The 24,232-nt window shown below is 46.2% G+C and overlaps 1 protein-coding gene across 1 annotated transcript; it reads right to left on the reverse strand.

Moving 5' to 3' along the window:
• Positions 1 to 18,433: 18,433 nt before the first annotated feature.
• Positions 18,434 to 18,918, reverse strand: LOC125520802. Its single transcript, XM_048685827.1, has one exon. It carries the CDS (start codon positions 18,905 to 18,907, stop codon positions 18,737 to 18,739), a length of 171 nt encoding a protein of 56 aa, XP_048541784.1. The 5' UTR covers positions 18,908 to 18,918; the 3' UTR covers positions 18,434 to 18,736.
• Positions 18,919 to 24,232: the final 5,314 nt, after the last annotated feature.

A 24,232-nucleotide genomic window follows, 5' to 3' on the forward strand; every position in this document is an offset into this window, starting at 1 on the left:
TTGACCATGTCCTTCACCACCTCGAAGATCAGCATCATCTCCGTCTTGGCACCAATGGTGGAGAATCAGGGTGGACAGGACGAGCGGGCTTCTGCCCCGGACCGCGGCCCATTATGGACCGGACCGTACGGTCCTGGCTCGCTGGATAATATGGTCGGTCCGGTCCGTGAAAACGAGACCGAAATTCGGTCGGTCCGGTCCGGTTAAAGCTCGGTCCGGCTCGGAGGACCGAAGGCCCAGCCCAATTAAAGCTAATCAGAAGAGCCCAAACACATATATTGTGCGTGCGTGACCTAGCGAACTGCCACTGCCTCCTCTTCCTCGCAAGCGCCACCCCTCTTCCTCCCCTGCGCCGCCATCTTCCTCGCCTTCCTCTCCCCGGCACAACCTCGCGCCGCCGCGCCTCTACCTCTCGCCGTCGTCCCCTCGTGCGGCTGCTCCCCCTCTCTCCCTCGCGCCACCACGCCTCTGCCTCGCGCTGTGCTGCTCCCTCTCTCTCCCGTGCCTTTCTCTCGCGCCGCCGTGCATCAGGTGCTTCTTCTCCGGCTCCGGCCACCGTGCTGCTACTCCGACCACCTCTCTGATGTCCTGGGCCCACATGGCAGTGACTGGACGTAGCCAGGACCGCGAGGACCGCCGGTCCGCACCGAGCTTCATGCCAGCCGGTCCGGTCCGGCCCGGACCGCCGGCATCCGGTCCAAACGGCTGCTCGGACCGGGACCGGACCGGCCCGGACCGTGTCCACCCTGAGTGGAGAAGGTCTCGTGGAAATGCTGCTATTCCTATGGGATGCATGCTGTTTTTGGTATTTGGAGCCTCCAGCAGGTGACTCTACAGACGGCAGAGAAACAAGGACAGCTGCCTTCGCTGCACATTCATGCCTCTGCCGTGCGTCTCCTCTCCTACTCAATTTACTGCAAGCTGTGATTAAACTAATCTTTGCGAATGATATATATATCCTGCCAAATTGTTTTCTCAGAACTCGCCTGCTTTTATTGACTAGTAATAATGTATGTGCAATGCACGTTTATATTAGGTACTCCCTCTGTCCCATAATATAAGACATTTTTTGACACTGGTGTAGTGTCAAAAAACGTCTTGTATTATGGGACGGAGGGAGTAGGATATTAGTTGCACGTTATATTAGGTAAGATATATATGTTGCATGTTGGTATTTGGTAAGATATCAATTATTTTTTCGTCGGAATGGTAAGATATTAATTACATGGCAGATTGCAAGGGATAGTATTGAGTCAAAACGTGTTTATAACCAATGGCAGTAGTGGGTAATTAGAGGATTAAACGTGTTTGGTGCTTAACATTGGAGCGATTTGAACCGCTAGATAACATGAATTGACGGTCGAGATGGTTTGAATCTGCCCATTTGGGTCTTTTTATATTGCTATAGATGAAGCGGACAACGTTGCACAGAATGTAGAGAAGCACATGGTTGCTGCTTTCTCTGTTTTGGAGCTACATCTCACAACAGAGGGGCATGCTTTTGGAGCATTGGTGTTTCATCTCCTTGAGATGGATCGAATTCGTGCCAGTATACAGAGGCTTAAGTTTGTCCTACGCGGAGCGGTAATTCTCATCTCTGATTGCTTATCTCCAGCGGCGAGGCCAGCCTAAAATATCTGTGAGATCAATGGTATTTTTTGAAAAGAAAATCTTCAGTATGAACAGTGTTTTAGGCTTATTTTGTAAAAAGCCCCCACAGACTAACACCTAGCTTCGCTGCTGCTTATCTCAACAATACATCGTGTAATAATTGAAATTTATTGTTGGTTTTAGGTGGAAGAAGGATGCCCACCAAATTGTAAATGTGAGGTACCGACAAACCAAAGTTTAAGATCGCCGGCGAAAATTGCGTGATAGCGCCGCTATCGCGGGCTAGGAGCTTCCCCGCGACGGATCCGGCTTCCCTGCTCCCTCTCCATGCTTCCATCCGTGCTCCTACTTCATCCTACGGCTGTTCTTTTCCTTTTTTCTTTTCTAATCTAATCATCTCCCCCCTGATTTTCAGGGATGGGGCCGGGCCTTATTTTCTTTCAATCAAATCAAGCCACGTATGTGGATCAAGCCACGTATGTGGAAGCACGGATGGAAGCATGGGAAGGGAGACGCAATCGATCAATTTCCGCAATCTGCCGCTAACCGGGCGATCGCGCGTGAAACGGCGCGATTTGGGGTCGCGGTCGCTGCAATTTCGCGGGATGGGCCAAAAGTCTGAACCAAAAGGGCCCAAACAGACCAGAAACGGCCCAAATTTCTCCAGATACATATAGCAGCTCCTCCAGTAAACCTAGCAGCGTGTCCCAGTCCCCATTCCCTTCTCTGTCTCCCATCTGAAAAGGTTGTGGCGGCTGCTGTTCTTGCTAGCTACGGTCGGCCGGCAGTCTTCTTCTTTGCCGCAAGCCGGATTCAGTTACGGGGAGGATGCAAAAGGAGCGACCACAGCAAGGCGGCGGCCACGACTATGACATCTCAGTCTCACACGGCTCCAAAACTCGCTCTGTCGACATCGCCAGGAGGTACAGGAGCCCTCCGATTCTATCCATCTTTTATTTGTTTGTTGATTCAACAGATGCACATGACAGGCTCTTGGGATTGCATTGCAGATGTCTAGGTTCGGGTAATGGACGTGTTGTGATGTTATTCTGTAACTAAACTTAACTGCTGAACTGGTGATGTTATTCCTGCTGCAGACTTTGATTTATATTGATATGTATGTGTTGAACTGGTGCAGAACTCTATTATACTTGTTATGTTTGAATTTACCCCTGAAAATCCTCTGTTTTATGTAGAAAATCCCCTGTTTTCTGAGAAAAATGTGCACATGTACTAGTTTGGACGTGGGATATGCGTGCACATGCACTGTAGCCGCGAAATGGGTTAGCGGCCGCTATCCGCTATAGAGCCTGTAGCGTTTGAATGAGCTTGCCGCGAAATGGTTTAGCCTGCGATTTAAAACTTTGCAAAAAACTGGAGGTCCCAAACTATCTCCTTGATTGCTCTTGAAGAGTCATAATTGTAGAGTCATAATTAGCGTGGTGAGTATATGTTTGGCATGCATGATTAGCGTGCTGGTAGATGGAACAGGGTCATAATTGCTAATCCTTGTAAGATTTGTTGAATATGTGGCATTGACATGCCAATTATAGAGTTTGGTTGTGCATGTATCCAAATTATTAGCTAATTCAAAATTCTATATTTCTGCCGAATATATGTTGCCATGCCCTCATATTTTTGTAGAAATATATGCTAAATGGTGAGATGGGTCATAAGGAAGTACCAATATTTTTACGTGGACCTACTTTTGTGTTTTGCTATATTCTTTACCCTTCTGTTCTGCATATGTAAGATTTTCTAAGTTAGCTGGATAGAGTTTAACTCGAATTATTGATTTGAGCCAAACCCCAAGGTAAAAGCAAGAGCAACACATGCTACATGTTACTATTAGACATACATATAGGATAGGACTCTTACATTCTTATTCAGTGACTGTTACACCCTCACTGAACCCACACATCACACTTCTTTTAGCTAACCGACTCAAGAGTCACACTCAACAGACAGACTAACACATGAAGACTCCCATTCACTAACACAACCGACCATTATGTAGCTGATGAAAAATTCAAGAACACCATACAGGACAAGAAACTCATGATAATGACAACACAAGGACACACTCATGATAATGACCACACAAGGACACAGTAAACTGGTGGGTAAACTAACCCGGAAGAAGGCACGGCAAGCATGCTTCTACAAATTCACACTGCTGAGAGCGTGACCAGGTTAACAGCAGTTTCCTCCACACTTCTTCGTCCTCCTCTTTCTTGACATCATTCATGGAGAGCTCTCTGTTTACTGTTTGTCAGTTAGGAAATCGGAGCAATATTGTCTCTGCTAGCGATTGGCTGATAGGGAAGTGTTAATTGGTAATGGAGAATTCCCTTCTTTGGCCATGCTGGGGATTCTATGTGCACCCACTTTTTTTTTGCGGGAAATATGTGCACCCACTTATCTTTAAGCCAGTTGATTCTCGTGCTTTGGTTACTTTTTATGGGTGGACATTACGTCCTTAACACCTTCTTAAGAGTAGGGGAGGGAGACAGACTCCACTAGGCATTATATGAGTGGTGGTCTTATCTGGCTATTGCATTTTCATATCCTCTCAGGTGCAAACAGTGGACAGTTGTCCAGAAATAACATCAGTTTCACATTTCTTTTCGAGGCAAATGTCAAGAAATCACCGTCAAATTTAGGCTGCAAGTGATTTCCTGTCTCTAGCTACGTCTCAGGGGAGTACTGTGGCTCATCAGTACAATCTAGTATTATATAATATATATATATATAAGGTACATAATGGGTTAACCAGAAAAGAAGAATTGGTTTTAAAAAAATTGAAGGACCGGGTTGCACTCGCGCGTGGGCTTTGCCACGATCCTAGGTGCTTATCCCCTCACCCAGCGATTTTTTTATCCAGAAGATCGATACCTCACCTCTAGTTTTCGTTTCTTTTATTAGGGAGATTTTCGTTCCCACTCTGTATTTTTTTGCCTAGCCAAAGCACGTATATAACCTGAAAAAACAGCCAACCCATTCTCCTTTCCCCGCTGGAAAAAACAAAAGGCATATATAGAACAAAAATCAGAAAAAGGGAAAAGGAAACTGCCGTGACCACCTCCACCCACGAGTCCCTCAGTACGCACCGCGCACCCCCAATGCCCTAGGTGATGTGTCATCTCCCCGCCGCCTCCGTCATCCCCTGCGCTTCCTTCCCTACCCTCCAGAGGGAAGAGATGAAAATCTACTAGCCCTAGCAGGTTGGCTGGTGAAGTCTCCATGCCTTCCTCCTCCACCTATCTCTTCCCTTCCACCTTTGAGCACACAGGTGGCGCACGATTCCGAGGGAGAACCACCATGGTAAGAGACCGCCGCCAGAATCATTCGTTTTCTCCTCATCTATGATATTCTTGATTGATTTTATGATACAGATGTCGGATTCATGTGGTGTGTGAACTCACAATTCTGGTCAGATTTTAAGAGGATGCAAATGGCGGAAAGCATAATCTGAGTTTTCATTGGACAACTGAAAATGAGGACTAAGTCAGTTATGCAAGGAATACACTGATCTGCCTCTGATCAATATAACACCCAACTTCTGTCATTTTTGTGACATCAGTGAGATATCTTATGTGCCTTTTAAAATCATGCACACTCGTTTCTCCCCCATCTCTATATACATTTTTAACCACCGATTTGTGACCTCCTGTGAATAGTCTGTATATGCTAGCTAACAACCGAGTACTCAAGTGCACCTAGATGTTCATCATCTTTTGTACTCCCGCCGGTCCAAAATACCTTTTTTTAACCATGGCAAGTATTTTGGAAAGGAGGGGGTATTTTATTTTGTAGTCAGATTTGCATGAGCAGTTTGCTTTGTGCTGGGAGTACTCGATTAGTACAGAGTTCACCCAACACTGCTTTTGCAAGGGGAACTAAGGTAAATAAATGTATAGCAAAATGATTCCAAAAAAATGGCACAAAAGTTCCCAGGCATCAACAATAACATAGTGTGCTTCTTTGTAAATCGCCTGCAGTTGATATTGTTGGGTTAGCAGACTCTTAGCTTCCTCTAATTTGGTTTTCATAAGAACAAGCAATCCAGTGTATAGAGGGAGTAGAGGGGAGGGCGGATATGCGTGTAGGCTGTAGCTGGCCAGTTATCCTCTAATTTTCCTGGCGTGCTAAGCATAGGGCAGAGGCGGACGGAGATTGATCGGCCTTGTATGATAGTGGATCGGCTGGGGCTGCTGGAGACATGTTTCTGATTGATGATTGATTTGATTTTTATGGCCATGCCTCTACTGGGGAGACACGTGAGTGCATTCTCAGAGAGGCAGGAGACATGATCGAATCAGCACTTACAAAAAAAGAGAATCATGGGAAGATCCTTCGATCATTAGTGCCCTGGGTGGGGGAGGGATACAGCCGATGTACAAACTCTAATTTAATAGTAGAGATACTGCCTAAAATATATTAGGAGCGAAATGAAGACCCAACATCAAACATGGAAATATGAAATTTCAGGTTTAAACTGGAAGGTCAAATATTCATTCAATTGATGACTTCGAAAGTAATACCATGTAAAACATATTAGGAAAAAAATGAAGACTCAACCTCAAACAAGAAAATTTGAAATATTCAGAGCCATATAAGGAAGGTGAAATATTCATTTAATTTAGGACTTATATGGTATACCGTGTAAAACATATTAAGAAAGAAATGAAGACCCAACACCAAACAAGAAATTTTGAAATTTTTAGGGTCAAATAAGGAAGGTCAAATATCTATTCGGTGTTGTCAAATAAGAATTTTTGTCTCGGGCAACCCCCCGCCCCCCCCCCCCCCCCCCCCCCCCACACACACACCCACCCACCAACCATCACCACCAAATCACCGCTGCCTCCACCCTCTCGACACTACCGAACACCGCCGCCGCCGCCACCATTGCACTCTACTCCCCTTCGTTCCCTCTCCCCAGCCTCCCCCTCTGATTTCTTCCACCACCACCCCACTATCTTTGCCAGAGGGGGAAAGGTTGTGTTTTGCAACGCTTTGGATGGATCTGAGATCTGGACATATGCGTTTCTCGCAAGAACTAGGTCCAAGCGCTGAACCGGATCGCATCAGCATGCTCCAAGACGACCTGCTCCTCCTCATCCTTGCACGGCTAACCTGCATCGGTGCCGCGGTGCGCACCGGCGTCCTATCATGCCGGTGGCGTGGCCTCTGGGCCAGCCTCCGCCAGATTATCTTTCGCGACATCATGTTCGACTCGATCGAACTAGTGCTCAGCCGCTACGCTCATCCTTCCCCTGTTGTTTCCCTCCTGGAAATCCATGTCTCCGAGCAGGATAGGGTCGACAGTCCTAGCGTAAACTCAATGTTGCGCCTTGCTGTGCCGCTCGACCCAGAAAAGCTTGTCATCACCCTCCCCTCGCGTTCTATATCAGACCAATCCATCATCGTCGATTTGCCTTGCTTCCACCGTGCCACTTCCATCGTGTTGGAGAATTTTGACATCATTCATTGTGTGCTAGCTGACATCAAATTCAATGCCCTCGAAGCGCTTTCCCTTTCGCGCTGCAAAGCCGATCTTGATGCCTTACTCTCCTACTGCCCACACTTGCACACGCTCCACCTTAGCGGCCTTTTGTTTGAGACATGGAACTTGAGGGTGAATTCTTCGTCGCTGCAGGAGCTTATTGTGGACACTATATGGGCACAACGTGTCAACATTGTTGCCCCCATTCTTAAGAAATTGACGATGATCTTTATTCCATTGTCGGAGCTCAAGAATGTTTCTGTCTTGGCCCCAATGCTGGAGATGGTCGAATGGCACTGCACCTACAGCGATGACTCTATTGTGTTTGGCCTTTGGAAACTCGAGCTTCTAAGGTTGCCCACGACAAGGAGGCAAGGAAAATTGCGTTCACTATGTATTCATGCCTGCGCGGTGAGCCTCTTGTCCTGCTAAATTTATTAGATTACCTGACTAAAGAAATTTAGTGAATGACATATTTTTTGCCTATTTTTTTCCAGAAGTTGTCACTTCTTCCCCATGAACCCACCTTTGCAAAGGAGATAGAGAAGCATATCATTGTTAACTTCTCTCATTTGAAGCTATATCTACAAACAGGAGGACATATTTTTGGAGCACTCGTGTTTTATCTCCTTACGATTAATCGAATTGCTAGTTCTATGAAGAGGCTGAAGATCGTTCTGTTGAGATCGGTGGTAATTAATTCTCCACTTTGACTATATTACCAAAATATATGGTGTAGTAGTTTTCATTTAGTGTTTTGTTGTAGGTGAAAGAAGAATGTCCAATGGATTGTCCTTGTGTGCCCATGAATTGGAGAACCCAAACTATCTCCTTAACCGCTCTAGAAGAAGTCGAAATTAATGGCTTCAACGGAGAGGATCATGAGTTTGATTTATTGGAACTAATACTCATATGTGCACCAATGCTTAAAAGAATTATTCTGAGATTGTCACATGAGGTCTTACCAAGTGAAAATGGATGCACCACAATATACGACATCTCCAGGGTCAACTCTTCAGTGAAATGCTATCTTTATCTTAGCTCTGGTGAGTATTCCGTCTGTCATGCATGATTAGAATGCTCCTACACTAAATAGAGATATCAGTGTTACTTCTTGTAAGTTTGGACTGTCAAGCTTTCATCGCTTTATATATGTTTACGGTTCTTAAAATGTGGTGTTGACATCCTGATTATATAGTTTAGTTGTGCATGTATCCCAATAATTGGCTAATTAATCATGTTACGTTCCTTTGGAATTTGTGTGCCCACACCCTCATATGTTTGTGTAAATAGAAATTCTATGTTGGAATGGTTCAGAACCAAAAGTTCATTATCTTTATGCGGGTTTTCTTACATTTGTCGCTCTTTTGCATTTTGCAATCTTCTATGCTGATCACACCCTTGTGCTTTGCATTTGTATTCTAGTTTATAGGTTAGCAAGAAGTAGGCGTCAACCAGTTGGCTAGCTAGAGTATGATAAAATGTTTGCAATACCCGCCGACCCGCGCCAAGGCTCCAAGTGTTGGTCTTGATTGGTAGTGTTTTACTTTCTTGGTTAGCCAAAGCTATCTTACCGAAATTCAATGGCCTTGGGGGGGTTGGCACTAATTATTAATGCCAGTTAAAAAAATGGGCATGTACTTATTTCTTAACTTCTGCTCTTAGCAGGTGTTGTATTTTATTTGCAACTGAGAACAATCCATACACATACGATGATTACATTTGCACACTTGTGATACTGACCATAGAGTTTCAATTGCCTCTGTTGCAGGGTTAGTGCATCATAGCCAAGACTGCCCGTAAACATGAATTTCATCCTTTTCTACGTGGATTCTTGGTGTCCACCGACAAGATCATCATTTTGCTTGATATCCAACTCTAGTACCTGGTCTCAAGACTTCACTTGGTTGCTTTCAACTGATCACATCTGCATTGTTTTGCCAGTGTGTACTATTGTTACTACATATATATGATACTCAGTTAAATTTTGAATGGTATATCTTTCGCTAAATTAAAGAAGTTAATGCACTCAACTTATACCAGTAAATTTTCAAAGCTAGTGATTTTGCTAAGACTGTAGTCTCAGTTGTTGTTTGTGGTGTTTCATTTTGATGACGCGACGCATGTTTGGATTGAGAAGCAATGAATTTTCGCCTTGTGGCTCTTTATGCTTATATCTCTAGTTAGATTAACCAAATGAGTTGTGTGTTAGCTCAGCGTCTTAAAGTGCAAATTATCTTCCATTTCCTCTCTTTTCTAACTAAGGCATGAACAAAAGATGCATCTTGCTTATCACTTTGTAAAGCCATTGGAATGATTGTCCTCACAAGTTTCTGCCATGCCTGCACTGAACAAACACATGCATCCAATTGTACTTAATTTGCTATTATTTGGTTTGGATATATGTATATATTATCATCAAACACACTAATGACTCGGCACACTAAAGACAACTCTTTAACCTTCATCTTTTGATCTTGATTTTATGTACACATCTCAATTTACAACAGGAGTATTACATTATTAGATCTTGAGTACATATCTATTCTTTGCTAATTAGACAAAGGATAATTAAAACAATTAAGATATAAAGCTAATTAACTGAAGAACGTATATAGAAAATTTTGGAAATTCATCTGAAAAAGAAAACGATAGAAATTTGTTGGTATGGCATTTGCCTTGTCGTCATGCCACTCCATACAGTATTGTTTTGCAGTTCCCTCATGGCGGTCTTTGCCACAAGCCACGACATTGTGGCCTTTGCAAAATAGCACTTGTATTAATTTTGTTCGCTTCATTGTCAAACAACAAATTGATTTATGTATACTAATGCATATGTGATTGATGCTGCTTGACTTTGGGTACGAGCCATTTGATTCTTCAAATTGTGTGCTTTTGGGCATGTTTTCTAAGCTACTTATCCTACGAACATCCGAAAGTAATTTTTTGATGATGCATTAGTGTTCATTCTATTACTAGGTGGTGACTAGGTAAAGCCTGGTATGGTTAGGATTTTTTTTTGAAAAGGAATTTGAAGCCTTTTAGCATATGCAAGCAAGCATGATTTTATTACAAAATGTTGAAACATCTGTTTGACATGAGAAAAATCTAACTCCATGGAGAAGAGAATAGGGGAGTGTATTTTTTTCATGCGTGAGTGTAGTGTATCGTAGTGCACAAAGGAATATGGTAGGGAAATGTATTTAATTAATATCATTGGAATACGGTTACAAGATCCCAAAATAATTGTGCTCTGTGGCCTACTAGCGCCCAGCCTGACTGTGGGTTTGTGTGATCTGCTGGTTCTCGGGGCCTTGGAAGGTTCCAGATTAATTACTCTCGCAGGTTGCTTCATTGGATAACTTCGATTGAGCCTTAGGGTCATCCTTGTCGCTTTTGTCGTCTTCATTTTGCGTTCTCCATGCATGATAATGGTGGTGTGTGTGGGCAGTTGCAGAACCTATGTCCATGTCGGTACATGCACCACTGTAAATGTGGCTTTTTCATTAGCCACGCCCACCCTCGCCGTCGTGCCTCGTCGATCTTGGTGGCGTTGTTGTAGTTGGTGCTGGTATAGCATGCATGGATTCCTGCTTGGCTCGGACTTCTCGACGACTAGCAACTTTGTCGGGGTATGCGAAGGTTGCACCTTGTGGGAGTAAGTTGTTGGTAGAATTTCAGTTACAAGAAAGCTACCACTCAATGCGAACAGCGAGCGTAGCACGAACACCACAACCAACCAAAACAAAGACAAACAACACCGCCGAACAAGCTACAACGCAAAAGAGCCTATCCTAAAGTGACACAAAGCACCGCATCTTGACCGACGCCCGACACGCCCGAAGACCAACAACTTCCGCAGAGATTCTCTTATCGATGCACCATCCATCCTTCGCGCCTGAGAGGAAGTGGCAGACGAATGGCGGGACTCGATCCGCCCCGGGAAGACATCATCTTGGACACACCGACAGCGGACGTGCATAGCGCCGCTGAGGATCAAAAAAAGGACCACAGCGAACACCGGAGGAGAGCAACGAGGAGTCAGCCTTGTCTCCAAACACCATGCTCCCAACAAAGGAACGATGTCAAGGATGCCGCCATCATGCCGATCCATCGAATCGTGGCTTTCGCCCGGAGACATCCACCAACTCCAGGAGCACGAAGAACAAGGCGAACACGCCCGGCGTCGCCTCCAAGAAGGGGAATGACATCCACAGGTGCCATCGCCGCCGACCCGGTAGAAGCCGTGCAAGATTTTCATCCACGCGTCGCCCATCACCCCGCCTCCAAGGAATTGATAGCACGTCCAAGAAGCCTCACACCGCCACCACCACAACACTTCCCGATGTAGCTGCAAAGACGAGCACCAAGGACCGAACGCCAGGTAGGGAAACCACACCATCCACTCCCACCTACATGAGGAACTGCAGCCAACCAGCACCTCCGGCCAGGTCCAAGACTGCCTGCAACGCTTGTTGCCCATTCCAAGGGACGGCCTTGTGACAACCGGACCTGCCTCTCCACGCGAGAAACCCAGGCCAGCACCACCAGGAGAGCACCGCCGCTCGCCACGCTACACAGAGATGACGACCACTAGCTGCTTGCAAGACTCCAACTTGGTCGAGCCATCGCAGTGCCGTCACCGACCTGCCGTGGGAACCCGCCGCTGCCTCCAGCCGGTGCCGCCGCCACCAGAATGTGCCACATCTCCGCTGCCAGATCCGGCAAGCCGTCGCACCACCAACCCACCTACCATGCGCCGGCCCTCAGCCCTCATCTCCGGACAACACGGACGAACTGGCTTGAGCCACCACAGTGAAGAGTACCAAACCGCCACCGGCCTACGCACTCCGCTGCGACACACCACCACCAGCGGTCAGCATCGCCCCTCCCCGCCTCCACGCATCGTGCACTGCAGAGCCCCAACGCGCCGACCACCGAGGCCTCGAGACGGCCACGCAGGAACGCCGCCCGCCCATGACGCGGCCAGCAGGGAGGCCCCCGTGTGCCCGCAACCGCCGCCACACCATGCATCAGATCCGGGATGGCCAAACCCGGATCCACTCGCCGACGCCGCCGTAGGCCCCTGCTGCGCCAGTTCGTAGCGCCTCCGCGAGGGAACCTCCACCAGCTCACGAGCACCGTCGCAAAGAGCCCCGCCGCCGCCATCCCTGGGGCGCGCACAGCTTCGCCGACGTCCTCTCCGGCGGCGGCGAAGCGGGAGGGAGGGGATGTGAGGTGGCCCGACGGCGGCGGGATTAGGGTTGCCCCCGAGTCGCCAGAGGAGGTGACGCGGGGGTGGGAGGGTCGTTGGTTGCCGCCCCCACGTCGGTTATTTTTGGACTATTCTTTACGTCATCCGCTTTATGCCAATTAGCGTTGAGTTCCATGCGCTCGAGACGTTCTCCCTTTAGCACTATAATACCCGACCTCGACCCTTTTTCTTTCATGTTACCCGCGCTTGCGCGCTCCGCCTCAATGACATTTTATTCGAGACTTGCGACCTAAGCGTGAACTCACCGTCACTAGAGGAGCTTGTTGTGAATAATATCTCAACAGAATTCCTAGTGCTATGCAGAGGTTTAAGAACATCCTATATATGGACATCAACGGGAACTAATTCTCTGTTGTGACACATATGATAACTACATTTTCGTTGCAATCAAACTTGCAATATTGACTGAAGCTTTTCAATTTGCCTCTGCTGTAGGATTGATGCACACCGGTCAAAGTTGACCATCGACATGATTATCATCCATGCATCATAGGATAACCGTTGAGGGGCCTGTGCGGGCGGTGCGACCGCACACGGCCCCCAAATTTCAGGGGCTCCGATTTGGGCCATATGGTTAATGTATATATTTTGAGTTTGGGCCGTTTTCATTATTCGTCAATGGTTGGAGCCAACAGTTAACTGGGCTCCGTCGCTCTCCCGAACTGGGCCTGTACGCTTGGTCATTATCCAGAACCCCGAGACCGGTTCGATCGATCATGTTTGCGAGGGGATCAGGGGATGTGCTGCTTCCGCGTTGATAGGAAACCTCTTCGACCTCTTTCATCTTGATTGGATCCCCTTGGTCACTGCTACTTCTAGCTCTGATTGATTGAGGGCAGGCCTGATCGAGGAGTGCAAGAAAACAACAAAAAGGTTTGGGGATTCTTGATTCCGCTCGCTTCTCTCGTTCCAATGTGTCGATTGGTATTTATGGGTGGAGCTTTTTGTCCTGCTGCAGGTTGAAGGGAAGGAGACGAAGGTAATGCGAGAGATGGACGAACTTGCGAGTTAAATTTGATGTGCGTCTAATGTGTCCAATTTTTTATTTACCTCTTGTTTCTGAAGGGCATGGGTACTTGAAAAATAAGCAATCACGTTGCCTCCATCTCCTACAGACCGAGTTCTTCCATGAATTTGACCCTAGACGATCTGGTAAGTGAGTCACTATCGATGCAGTTTAGTAGTACCATTTATTCTTCTGGTATTAATATTTGATATATACTTCTGAATACTATACGCAATAATGCATACTTCAGTTATATACTGTATATATAATTAACTAGGAGAATGTTTTAGTTATATTGGTTATTTAGTATATGACTTGTAAAAAATTTAGGCCTAATTTTTTGCATTCTACACCGGGCCCCCGAATTCCTGGAGACGGTGGATTATTGGTGTGCATCGACAAGATCCTTTTCATGCTGACCAATTCCGTTATGTGTGTTGTTTTGCTAGTGTACTATACAACCGTTGCTAGTTTAAATCTTTGAAAACGAGGGACGACATCCGAAAATTGATAAACTCAGATCACCCATAGGAAAGAGGGGTCTTACGGAAACTCGTGTAAGTTTGGTCAGGGTCATCTCGAAACAGTCAACAACAACATGAAAATGTTATAAGAACACCAAAAACTTAGAGCACAAAGTCCGGTTTTGATGTTTCTCAGCTTGTTTCACCCTCTAGATCCCGCGACAATCCTGTGAAGGGTTAATTTTGCTGGCTTGATTTTAAGTTTGTTGGTCATGTTTTTCTCCCTTTTTACACTTGATAATCCTACACCTACGTAAGGTCTACCAAGACTAACGTAACTTTCCTAACTAACTAACTTCGCCCCCCCCCCCCCCCCTTGATTTTCAGGAGGGTGGGGCGCTTCATCCTCCTACCTCTAATTTTATTAGTCCACCTAGCACATTACGTAAAACACGTAAGTTTTGTTACGTAGGTGTAGCATTACTCTTTTACACTAGATTATTTTGTTTGGAGAGGATTAATAATGGCGATGTTTTACGCCTCAAAACGTTAAATGTGAGGCGAAGCACATATATTGTTGGATGGTTGGGAGGACAGTAGTTCAAATCCTGGTGCTCGCATTTTCATTGATTTATTTTAGGATTTTCGGCGATGCGCGTTCACTAAGAGGAGACGTTTTCATCAACTGCGGGACATGAGTGTACTCACGTATATATGAGCACATGTGATTGTAATGCGTTCTAGAAAAAATGTTAAATGTGAGATTATTTGAAAAATGCTGAATAAAAAGAAAGAAATTAATAGGACGAGAAGGGGAATGAATAGTCGCCTGGCTCGAGCCCATCAGCCACCGCACCGTCTCGCTTTGCAAAGTTCCCATGGAGTTGAGATCGGGGCGTCGCCTCCATTCCTCGCGGCAGCGGCTAGGTCAACCAGGCGGCGACGGCGGCGGCGGCCCGGACCTCATCAGCGCCCTCCCCGACGACCTGCTCCTCCTCGTCCTCGCCCGCCTCCCCTGCACCGGCGCCGCCGCGCACACCGGGGTCCTCTCCCGCCGGTGGCGCGACCTCTGGCCCCATCTTCGCCGGATCATCTTCCGTGGTATCCCATTCGACTCGATCGAACCGGCGTTCGACCGCGTTTCTCCCGTGGTTTCCCTCCTGGAAATCCACGCCCGCGCGTCAACTCGCCGCTGGTCGACTGACCGGGTCGACACTACCCGCGTGAACTCACTGCTGCGCGCCGCCGCAAGGGTGGAGCCGGAGGAGCTCATCTTCAGTCTCTCGTCGGCCTTCATCTGCGATTCCCCAGTCGTCGATCTGCCCTGCTTCAACCGGGCCACTTCCATCCAGCTCTGCCTTTTGTCCGCCATACGCGTGCCGGCCGGCGTCGAGTTTCCGGCGCTGGAGACGCTGTACCTGGCGTGCCGCATTGACGCCCTCGACCCCATGCTCTCCAGCTGCCCGCGCCTGCGCACGCTCTATCTCAGCAGCACTGAGTTGAAGGGAGACTACCTGAGGGTCAACTCGGCGTCATTACTAGAGCTTGTCGTGGACAGCAGATTGACACGCAATGTCAACATTATTGCCCCCCTGCTTAAGCAGTTGACCATGTCCTTCAACGCCTCGAAGCTCAGCAGCATCTCCATCTTGGCATCAATGATGGAGAAGGTCTCTTGGAAATGCTGCTATATGAATGGGTCTATTAGGGCATCTTCAGCCGCGCCCTCAAGAAGGCCCCCCAAGCGTTTTTTCGTCCGTCGGCGTCAAAATATCGGCCCAGTCGCGTTCCCAAGAGTCCAGTTTTCGCCGGCTCGGGCCGAAATTGGCGCCGGCAGACCCAACCCGAAACCCGCACGCTGGGGGTCGCTCGGGGGCGCCGGGCGAATCGTTTTTGGCGCGAAGAGCCGCGGGCCCGCCGTGTCAGCGACTCTACTCTCTTCTTGCTCCTTCGTCGTCCTCATCGCCTCGTTTCCCGCGGCAAATCAATGCCAAAGCTGCCGCGCGCTGCCGCGCCGATCAGTCTTCATTGATGCCTCACGGGCGGTGCAGTGAAGGCTGGGCGATGCGTCCCTCGGCCGTCACGCGTAACGCGTTGGCCAAGCCTACCGCGCGGCGTCTCCGCCTATAAAAGCTGACTGCAAGCGCGCCGGAGAGACTTACCCCGATCATCCACCGACAACGCGCTCATTTCTCCCCCTTTCCTCCTCTCGCCGTCACCAGTTGAGAAAGCATGGCCGAGTGTTTCCCAGGCAACGGCGCGGCGGCGAACGGATTCGGGTGCCGTCATCTGCACGAGGACGAGGCTCGCCTCCTTTTCGAGGCCGAGTACCCGGTCCCGCCGGACATGTGGGTGCCCGGGGCGTGGAGGATCAGCGCCGGCGGCGTGCCGGTGCCCCCAGTACCCACCGGCGCGGCGCGGCGTGCGGAGATCGCACGCATCCGCTCGTCCCTGCCGCGTGCGGCGAGGGAGGGGTCCCGGTACGTCCCCGACATCCCAATCTGGAAGCCGTACTTCCGCCGCCGGCACGACGAGCAGCTCGAGGACACCAACGACGTCGTGCCCTCCGGCAAGTTCAACGCCGCCGGCCGGCGTCGGTGGTGGGGCGTGCCCGGGCGCACGTTGGAGTCCATCCTCGAGTACATCGAGGGCGGCAACACGCCGCGCCTTGAGTACCCCGCTCCCCCGTCCTTCTCACGCCGCCGGGGAAGCTCCTGGACGCCGAGGCGCATGGAGACTGGGGTGTCCTCCTCCTCGTCCGGCGGCTCTCCCTGCCTCCACCTCCGCCCCGTCAAGCCGGAGCCCCAGGACACGCCTGTCAGCGCGCGTACCCGCCGCTCCGGCGCCCTCGTCGAGCCCAAGGTGGAGTCCAGCCTCCCCCCGGAGTACGAAGAGATAGCCCGGCGCGGCTTCTCCGACGAGGACGCCATGCGGTGGTCGCGCGACGACTACCTGCGCGAGGAGATGATCCGGCAGCGCCGGGCCCTGGAGGAGATCGCCGCCCGCAAACGTGGGCACGAGGACGAGGACGGTGTCGTCGTCCTCGATAGCGACGACGACGACGCCCCCGGACTGTCCAACCCGCCGAGCCAACCGGGGGAGAGATGCAGCAGGGACGGCGGAGGCGTAGGCGGTGACGACGACGACGATGACGACGACGATGGCGGTGACTACACGCGGTTCTACAGCCTCCTCGGCATGTAGAACCGCGTGGGCGGGCGGCGAGGGAGACGGCGGGGTAGCCCGCGGTAGTTTTTTTTTCTTTTTTTTGTAAAATATGTTTAAATTTGAACAAACTCGCCCGTGTTTGCGTTGTGTTTGCGCCGAATTTGAACATTTTAAAAACCCGTGGGGGGCCGCGACTGGGAGGCATTACGCCCCCAGTGCGCGGTTTAGCGCCGGTGCGCCCCCAGAGGGCGATTTTTTGCCCCTCCTGAGGGACCAACGGCTGAAGATGCCCTTACATATGGTCTTTGGCTACTTGAGCAGGTGACGCTACAGACGGCAGAGAGACAAGGACAGCTCCCCTCGCTGCATGTTCGTGCCCACTGCGTGCGTCCCCTCTCCTGCTCAATTTATCGCAAGCTTTGAGTAAACAAAATTTCGTGAGTGATATATATCTCCTGCCAAATTGTTTTTCAGGACTTTTCTGTTTATCAGGATGAGGCAGATAACTTTAAGCAGGAGATAGAGAAGCATTTGGTTGCTGCCTTCTCTGTTTTGGAACTAAATCTCACGACAGAGGGGCATGTTTTTGGGTCATTGGTATTTGAGCTCTTTGGGATAGATCGAATTCGTACTGATGTGTGGAGGCTTAAGGTTGTCCTATCAAGAAAGGTAATTCTCATCTCTGATTACTTATCTCAACAATACATTGTGTAGTAATTGACATTTATTTTTGGTTTTAGATCGAGGAAGGATGCCTACCAGATTATTGTCCTTGCCAGGCCACAGATTGGAGATCCCAAACTATCTCCTTGACTGCTCTCGAAGAAGTGGAGATCAATGGCTTCGAAGGAGAGGATCATGACTTTGATTTTTTTGAAACTGATAGTCAGATGTGCCCCATTGCTTAATAGAATGATTGTGAAGTTGTCACGCGAGGCCTCCACAAATAATGATGTGTGCGCAAAGATATACAACATGTTCGGGGCGTATTCTTCGGTGGAATGTCGTGTTTATCATAGCTCTGGTGAGTATATGTTTGGCATGTATGATTAGCGTGCTCATACTTGGAACAGAGTTATAATTGTTAATCCTTGAAAGATTTGTTGAATATGTGGCATTGGCATGCCAATTATAGAGTTTGTGCCTGTATCCCAATTATTAGCTAAGTCAAAATGCTATATTTCTGCCAAAATTATGATCCAACATCCTCATATTTTTATAGAAATAGATGCTAAATGGTAGAATGGGTGATAAGAAAGTTTCAATATTTTTACGCGGGCTTACTTTTGCGTTTTGCTATCTTATTTAATATTGACACCCTTCTTTTCGCATATGTAAGATTTTGTAAGTTAGCTGGATAGAGTTTAACTTGAAATACTGATTTGTACCAAAGCCCAAGGTGAAAGAAAGAGCAACACATGTTACATGTTACTATTTTAGACATACATATATGATAGGACACTTACATTCTTATTCAGTGACTGTTACTCCCTCGCTGAACCCACACATCATACTTCTTTTAGCTAATTGACTCACAGTGACAGTCGACACACAGACCGACACATGAACACACTCCCATTCACTCACACAACCGACCATTATATGTAGCTGAAAATTCAAGAACGACACCATACATGTCAAGCAACTGATGAGTGCATGATAATGATCACAACTCACAAGGACACAGTAAACCGGTGGGTGAACTAACCGTAGCCCCCTCCTCCAAACACAGATTTAGATGGAGAGAGGGAGACCTGGAAGAAAGGCGTAGCCTTCCCTTGCCGATAAGACTTGCCTTTTTTCTTCTGCATCACTGAAGCACCCCTGCTCACATGCCAGCCTCCGGTGCACCCGGAAGAAGGCACGGCAAGCATGCTTCTGGAGATTCACACTGCTGAGAGCATGACCAGGTAGCAGCAGCGTGCTCCACACTGCTTCTTCTTCTTCCTCTTCTTCCTCGACATCATTCACGGAGAGCGAGCTCTCTGTTTACTGTTTAGTTAGTAGGAAGCCAGAGCAATATTGATTTTCCCTTGCCCTGCCGCCCACTTATATAGGCGTTTTCGTATCAACTACATCACCCAGGTCTCTGTTAGTGATTGGTCTGTTAGGGAATTGTTAATTTCTAGTGGGGAATTCTCTTCTTTGGCCATGCTGAGGATTCTAGCATATCTGCACCCACTTATCTTTAAGCCATTGGATTCTCGTGCTTTGGTTACTTTTTATGGGTGGTCATTATGGCCTTATCACTTTCTTAAGCGTAGGGGAGCTAGGTAGACTCCAATTAGGCATTATGTGAGTGGTGGCCTTGTCTGGCTATTGCATATCCTCTCAGGTACAATCAGTGGACACTTGTCCATCAATAACAGCACATTCGTACTTCTTTTGAGACGAATGTCAATGAATCACCTTCAGTTGTAGGCTGCAAGTGATTTTCTGTCTCCAGCTGCAGTCTCACAGTAATATTATGGCTTGTCAGTTTGTCAAAATTGAAAGTAGTAGAGAGAAATAATTTGTTATCTTTTCCCTTGCAGATAAATTCACCTAACATCTTGTCTGCTAACAAGTTTTCTCGGCCATGAGAGGATTTCACATGAGCATGGCAAATAATCCACCTGAAACTGAGAACAATGGTCATATCACGGCCCCAGAAGATCCAGATATTATTTTATGTATGGAAGAAGGAAGAAAGCAGACGGCTCCTTATATGGTCTCTGCATGATTCATCAAGTGCAGTACAGCAACATAAAGCAAAGCAAAGTTAGAAAGAGTGGCACGCTTTTGGAAAGCACCATGGTCCGTTTGTGATCAGTCAGTTGAGCACGTCCCTGCTAGGAAGCCCCAAGCTGGAAAAGGAAACAGGAAATCAGCCGGGATCTGATTGTTTATTTATGGATCTTTGAACCTCTGATTGGGGTATCCACCATCGTCCAATGCGGGGCGTGGCGCGTGCTAAAAAACCGCGGAGGTGGCGTTTTCAGACGTTATGAAGATTCAATCACATTCCACATACCTGCCATTCTGAGCTTAAACCGAACTCTATCTGTTAATCTGAATCTGAAAGCGAGGCTTTCCACTAATCGATAGTTTTGTCTGGTTGCAATGATCCTATCACCACTAACCGCTTTCAACTTGCATCTTTTGTCTGCCTTTTTCCTCATGAGGGATATGCTATTGTATGCTACGTACTAGTAAAGAACAGATCATGGCCAGGTGATAAGACTTGGTGGACTGTAAGTGGTTTGTTTGCTCATCATCTCAACTTTAGTTCATACAAAGGTGAATTGCAGCTTTCTTATTTATCAGGAAAATGAGTGATGCTTGGTTATGTGATTTCCTTGAATTTTTCATGATTTAGACATGCATGCCTACCATCAACCGCATGCTTCTGATTCAATGAAGGAGAAATTAATACACAAAAAAGAGGAAATTGCTATGTCTTGACACAGTTACATTTCTAATTATGTTTGCATGCCTTTGTATTTCTATGTTTTTGAGTAATTATTATTCAGGCAGGAATTCTCTCCTCTTGATGATTGCCTCGAAAAAGAAAGAAAGAAAGAAAGAAAGAAAGAAAGAAAGAAGAGAAATACCAGTTTGGCCCTAATGTTTCAGTGCATCCACCAGATAGGAAGGATGAATGTTCATGATTTATGGCATCTTATGTTGTTTTATGAAAGCTGCGAAGAAAAATAGTTGGCCCGAGGCGATGGAATCGCTGGATCTGCAGTACTGCGGGCCTTTAGATTCTAAGTCAAAACTAAAATACAGGTTATCAACCATTGTAGTAAAAATCTCCCCGTGTGCAATGGAGGGCTTATGCTTTCGCAACATCGACACAATATTTTACATGGGTGTGCACATACGGAAACAAAAAATATCGCAGTATTTGAAACACCCTGTGCAGTACTTTTGTGTGTGCATACAACAGATCCCAAATGGATGCAGTAAAATTGCGTAGAAGAAAACATCATGTGTTGCAACATACAGGACAAAAATTGCATCATGAACACAACATTTCTGGCACACATGCACCCATGATCGTCATAGCATGTTGCCTGGGTTTTGAAATAACTTATGCAACATCAAAACCTACAAAGTCACTAACCTTCATTTTTTTTGGAAAGTCAACCTCGCTGCCTGGATTCACCTGCGGCGGATTCGGCTACCCCAGAACCCATTCCCCTTAGTAAATCGTTTCTTGGGGCTCAGCAAGCTAGGAAATCCTCAGATTCAAGCACCATCATGGTGGTTTGGAGTTGCTAAAATAAAATAAAAATTGCAAAGGGAACAGAACACACGGAGGGGAATTGGGTTTCATAGAATTTGTCGGCATGCACTTTCTCTCCACCTATCGGTGGTGCCACCTATTCTCATGCCCTCCGCCGGCTGCTACAAGGGGAGATTGGGGAACCTCGGATCAATCTGCTTGGGCCGTCTCCCGTAGGGTCTTCGAGTTCTTCGTCGCCGGTAAGGTTGGGTTAGTGGCAACAACGGGAATAATAGTTCATCGGCTTTCCCCACACTAATGTGCTTCATCAAAGTTGCGTCCACGAGTCGGTGGATAGTGTCAATAGTCTGGCATTTGGTTTGGCGTGATTAGCATGTATCCCCTGTGACGATGTCCTGTGTAGGAGAGATGGCGGTGTGTGATGTGTTTGTTCTCCGGTTTCATCACCATCCAGAAGCTCAGTCGGGGAACGCATGAGGTTTTTCTGCCCCTCCTCTGTGTGGCCAGAGCTGGGATTGTCTTCTGGCCCTTCTTGGTGCCAGCTTCCTTGGAACGACGATCTATCCAGATCACCGTCGCGGTGTCATCTGGTTTACATCGATGGTCATTGCTCCTACAAAATTCTAGGTTTCAACAATGTTGCTCCGGTAAGACGATGCCAAAGGCAAGAAGGAACTTTACTCATGGTGAGACAGTGATGGATTGTTTAAGAAGTTTCATATTCTTATATAGAAGTTTTTTTTGTAAGGATTAGTTTTATTGAATATATGACCTTGGGCCTTATTTGAAAGAAAAAGAAAACACGGGCATGTATCTTAGAGCTATTCTCCCTCTCCCGGCCACCCCCCCCCCCCACCCCACACACACAAACCCGAAAGATGTTGCTTCCCAGATGCAGATATGTACCACCCAGAGGCACTCCTATCACACGGTCGCCTGTAGGGAGCTGCTGCTTGGCCAACCCAGTAACCCCGCACATGCTGACGTCACCCTTGTTTTTTCATTTTTTTCTTCACATTTTTGTTTTTGTATTTGCTTTATTTTTGTATTGTTTATATTTTGAAATATTCAATATAAATATATATTTGAAAATTATATATTTTAAAAAATATTAATTTAAAATTTTTAAAAATATATAAATATATATAATTTTTTTTAATAATGTGTAGGGATTATTTGTGACATTTAAAAATATCATGTTTTTAAAAAAATGTACGTGAAAATTAAAAAATGTATATCCAAGTAAAAAAATAGTTGCATAATTAGAAAAATTGCACATTGTATTAAAAATGTATTATGCTATTTTCAGTAAAATTGCATATATTGTACAAAACTGGTTGCGTGATCTAAAAAGATGTTTTGTATCATTAAAAATGTATCTGACAATTTAAATAAAAATTCCGGTGATTCAAAAAATGTTCAGCACATTTAAAAAATGTTTTTACAATGTTAAAAAAACGTTCATTAATCTAATAAATGTTTATTTCCATTAATATGTATATTATGTTTTCAAAGAAATATTGTGTTTCCAAAAAATGTCCATGAAAATTTTGAAATGTTTATAGAATGTAAAAAAATGTACATTGTGTATTGGGATAGTGTTACTATGTATTCAAAAAATGTTCAAAACATCTATTTAAAAAAATGTATACCACATATTTAATAAATGTCCAAAGTGTATCAAAAATGTTTCACGTGTGCACTTAAAAAAGTACATTTTGCACTGAGAAAAAAAAGCTATGTGTTAAAACTATATTCAAAAAGACAAAGAAATAAGAAGAAACTAAAGAAAGCCGAAGAATACGAAGAAAACCAAGAAAGAAACAAAAAAAGTATAACAAAGAAAGAGAAAACCAAAGAAAATTAGTGAAAACAAAAAAAAGCATAATGAAGGAAGAAAGGAAAATCAATGGGGAAACAATGAAAACAATTAAAGGAAAACAGAAGAAAATGGAATACTGAGCAGGTCGAGGGAGCGAGTGACTACATTAATGGGCCAGCCCAATTCATTCGCCCGTCGGCTTGGTATGGGTGAGACATAGCCCTGGCAATGTTATGCGGTCTATCTAGATCACCATTGTCGGCATCTTCTGGTTTATATCAATGACTTTGTCAGTCAGTGCTTCTACAAACTTCTAAGTTTCAAATGTTGCTCCAAAAAGATGAGGCCAAAGGCAACAACCAACTTTGCTCACGATGAGTCGGTGATAGATTGTTTAATAAGTTTCATATTCTTATATAGTTGTTTTTGTAACGAAATGCAAAGGTGAACATGCTTCCACATGAATAGTAAGTTTGAAAAATATACTAAGAAATATTTTAAAATTTTGAAATTTTGGGATATCAAACTTGGTCCACCATTTTACTCACCTGTGAAGTTCCGTGAATTAAACCTAGGCATTCGTCACGGCCGGGCTTTGAAAAGCTCGACCTCCAAAGCCCAAAATCAGCCCCCCCCCACCCCACCCACATGAACAATGCATTTCTCTTATTAAAATGATGATTTTTGAGTATTTAAAATACATATTATGCCTATATTTCTAATAAAATAATGATTTATACCATGTTCGTGCTTTCGAGCCGGGTGCCGAGCAGAAAAACTGACCCCAAACCTGGTCCCGATGTTGGGCTGACCGGGCCGGGTTGTTCATGCCCGTGGTCTACCGCAAAGTATCGACATCCATAATATTCTTAGTGAAGAAAATACAATTCAAACCTCATTATCGTCGAACAGTGTTTTTTAATATAGCTTCGTGAACTTCATACGCTAATATACCGGTCGACTATGTATGTTAAAAAAATAATTCAGATGTATTTTTTACTGCTTTTTAGAATTTACTATTCGTTAAGGAATGCGTGTGGAACCATGTTCATTAAATTTGCGTCTTTGTTTTTGTATAAGTATTAGTTTTATTGAATATATGACCTTGAGCGTTTTTTGAAAGAGAAAAATAAACCGCGGAGCCAT

Source organism: Triticum urartu, chromosome 7 (genome assembly GCF_003073215.2).
Source record: "Triticum urartu cultivar G1812 chromosome 7, Tu2.1, whole genome shotgun sequence".
Lineage (NCBI taxonomy): Eukaryota > Viridiplantae > Streptophyta > Magnoliopsida > Poales > Poaceae > Triticum > Triticum urartu.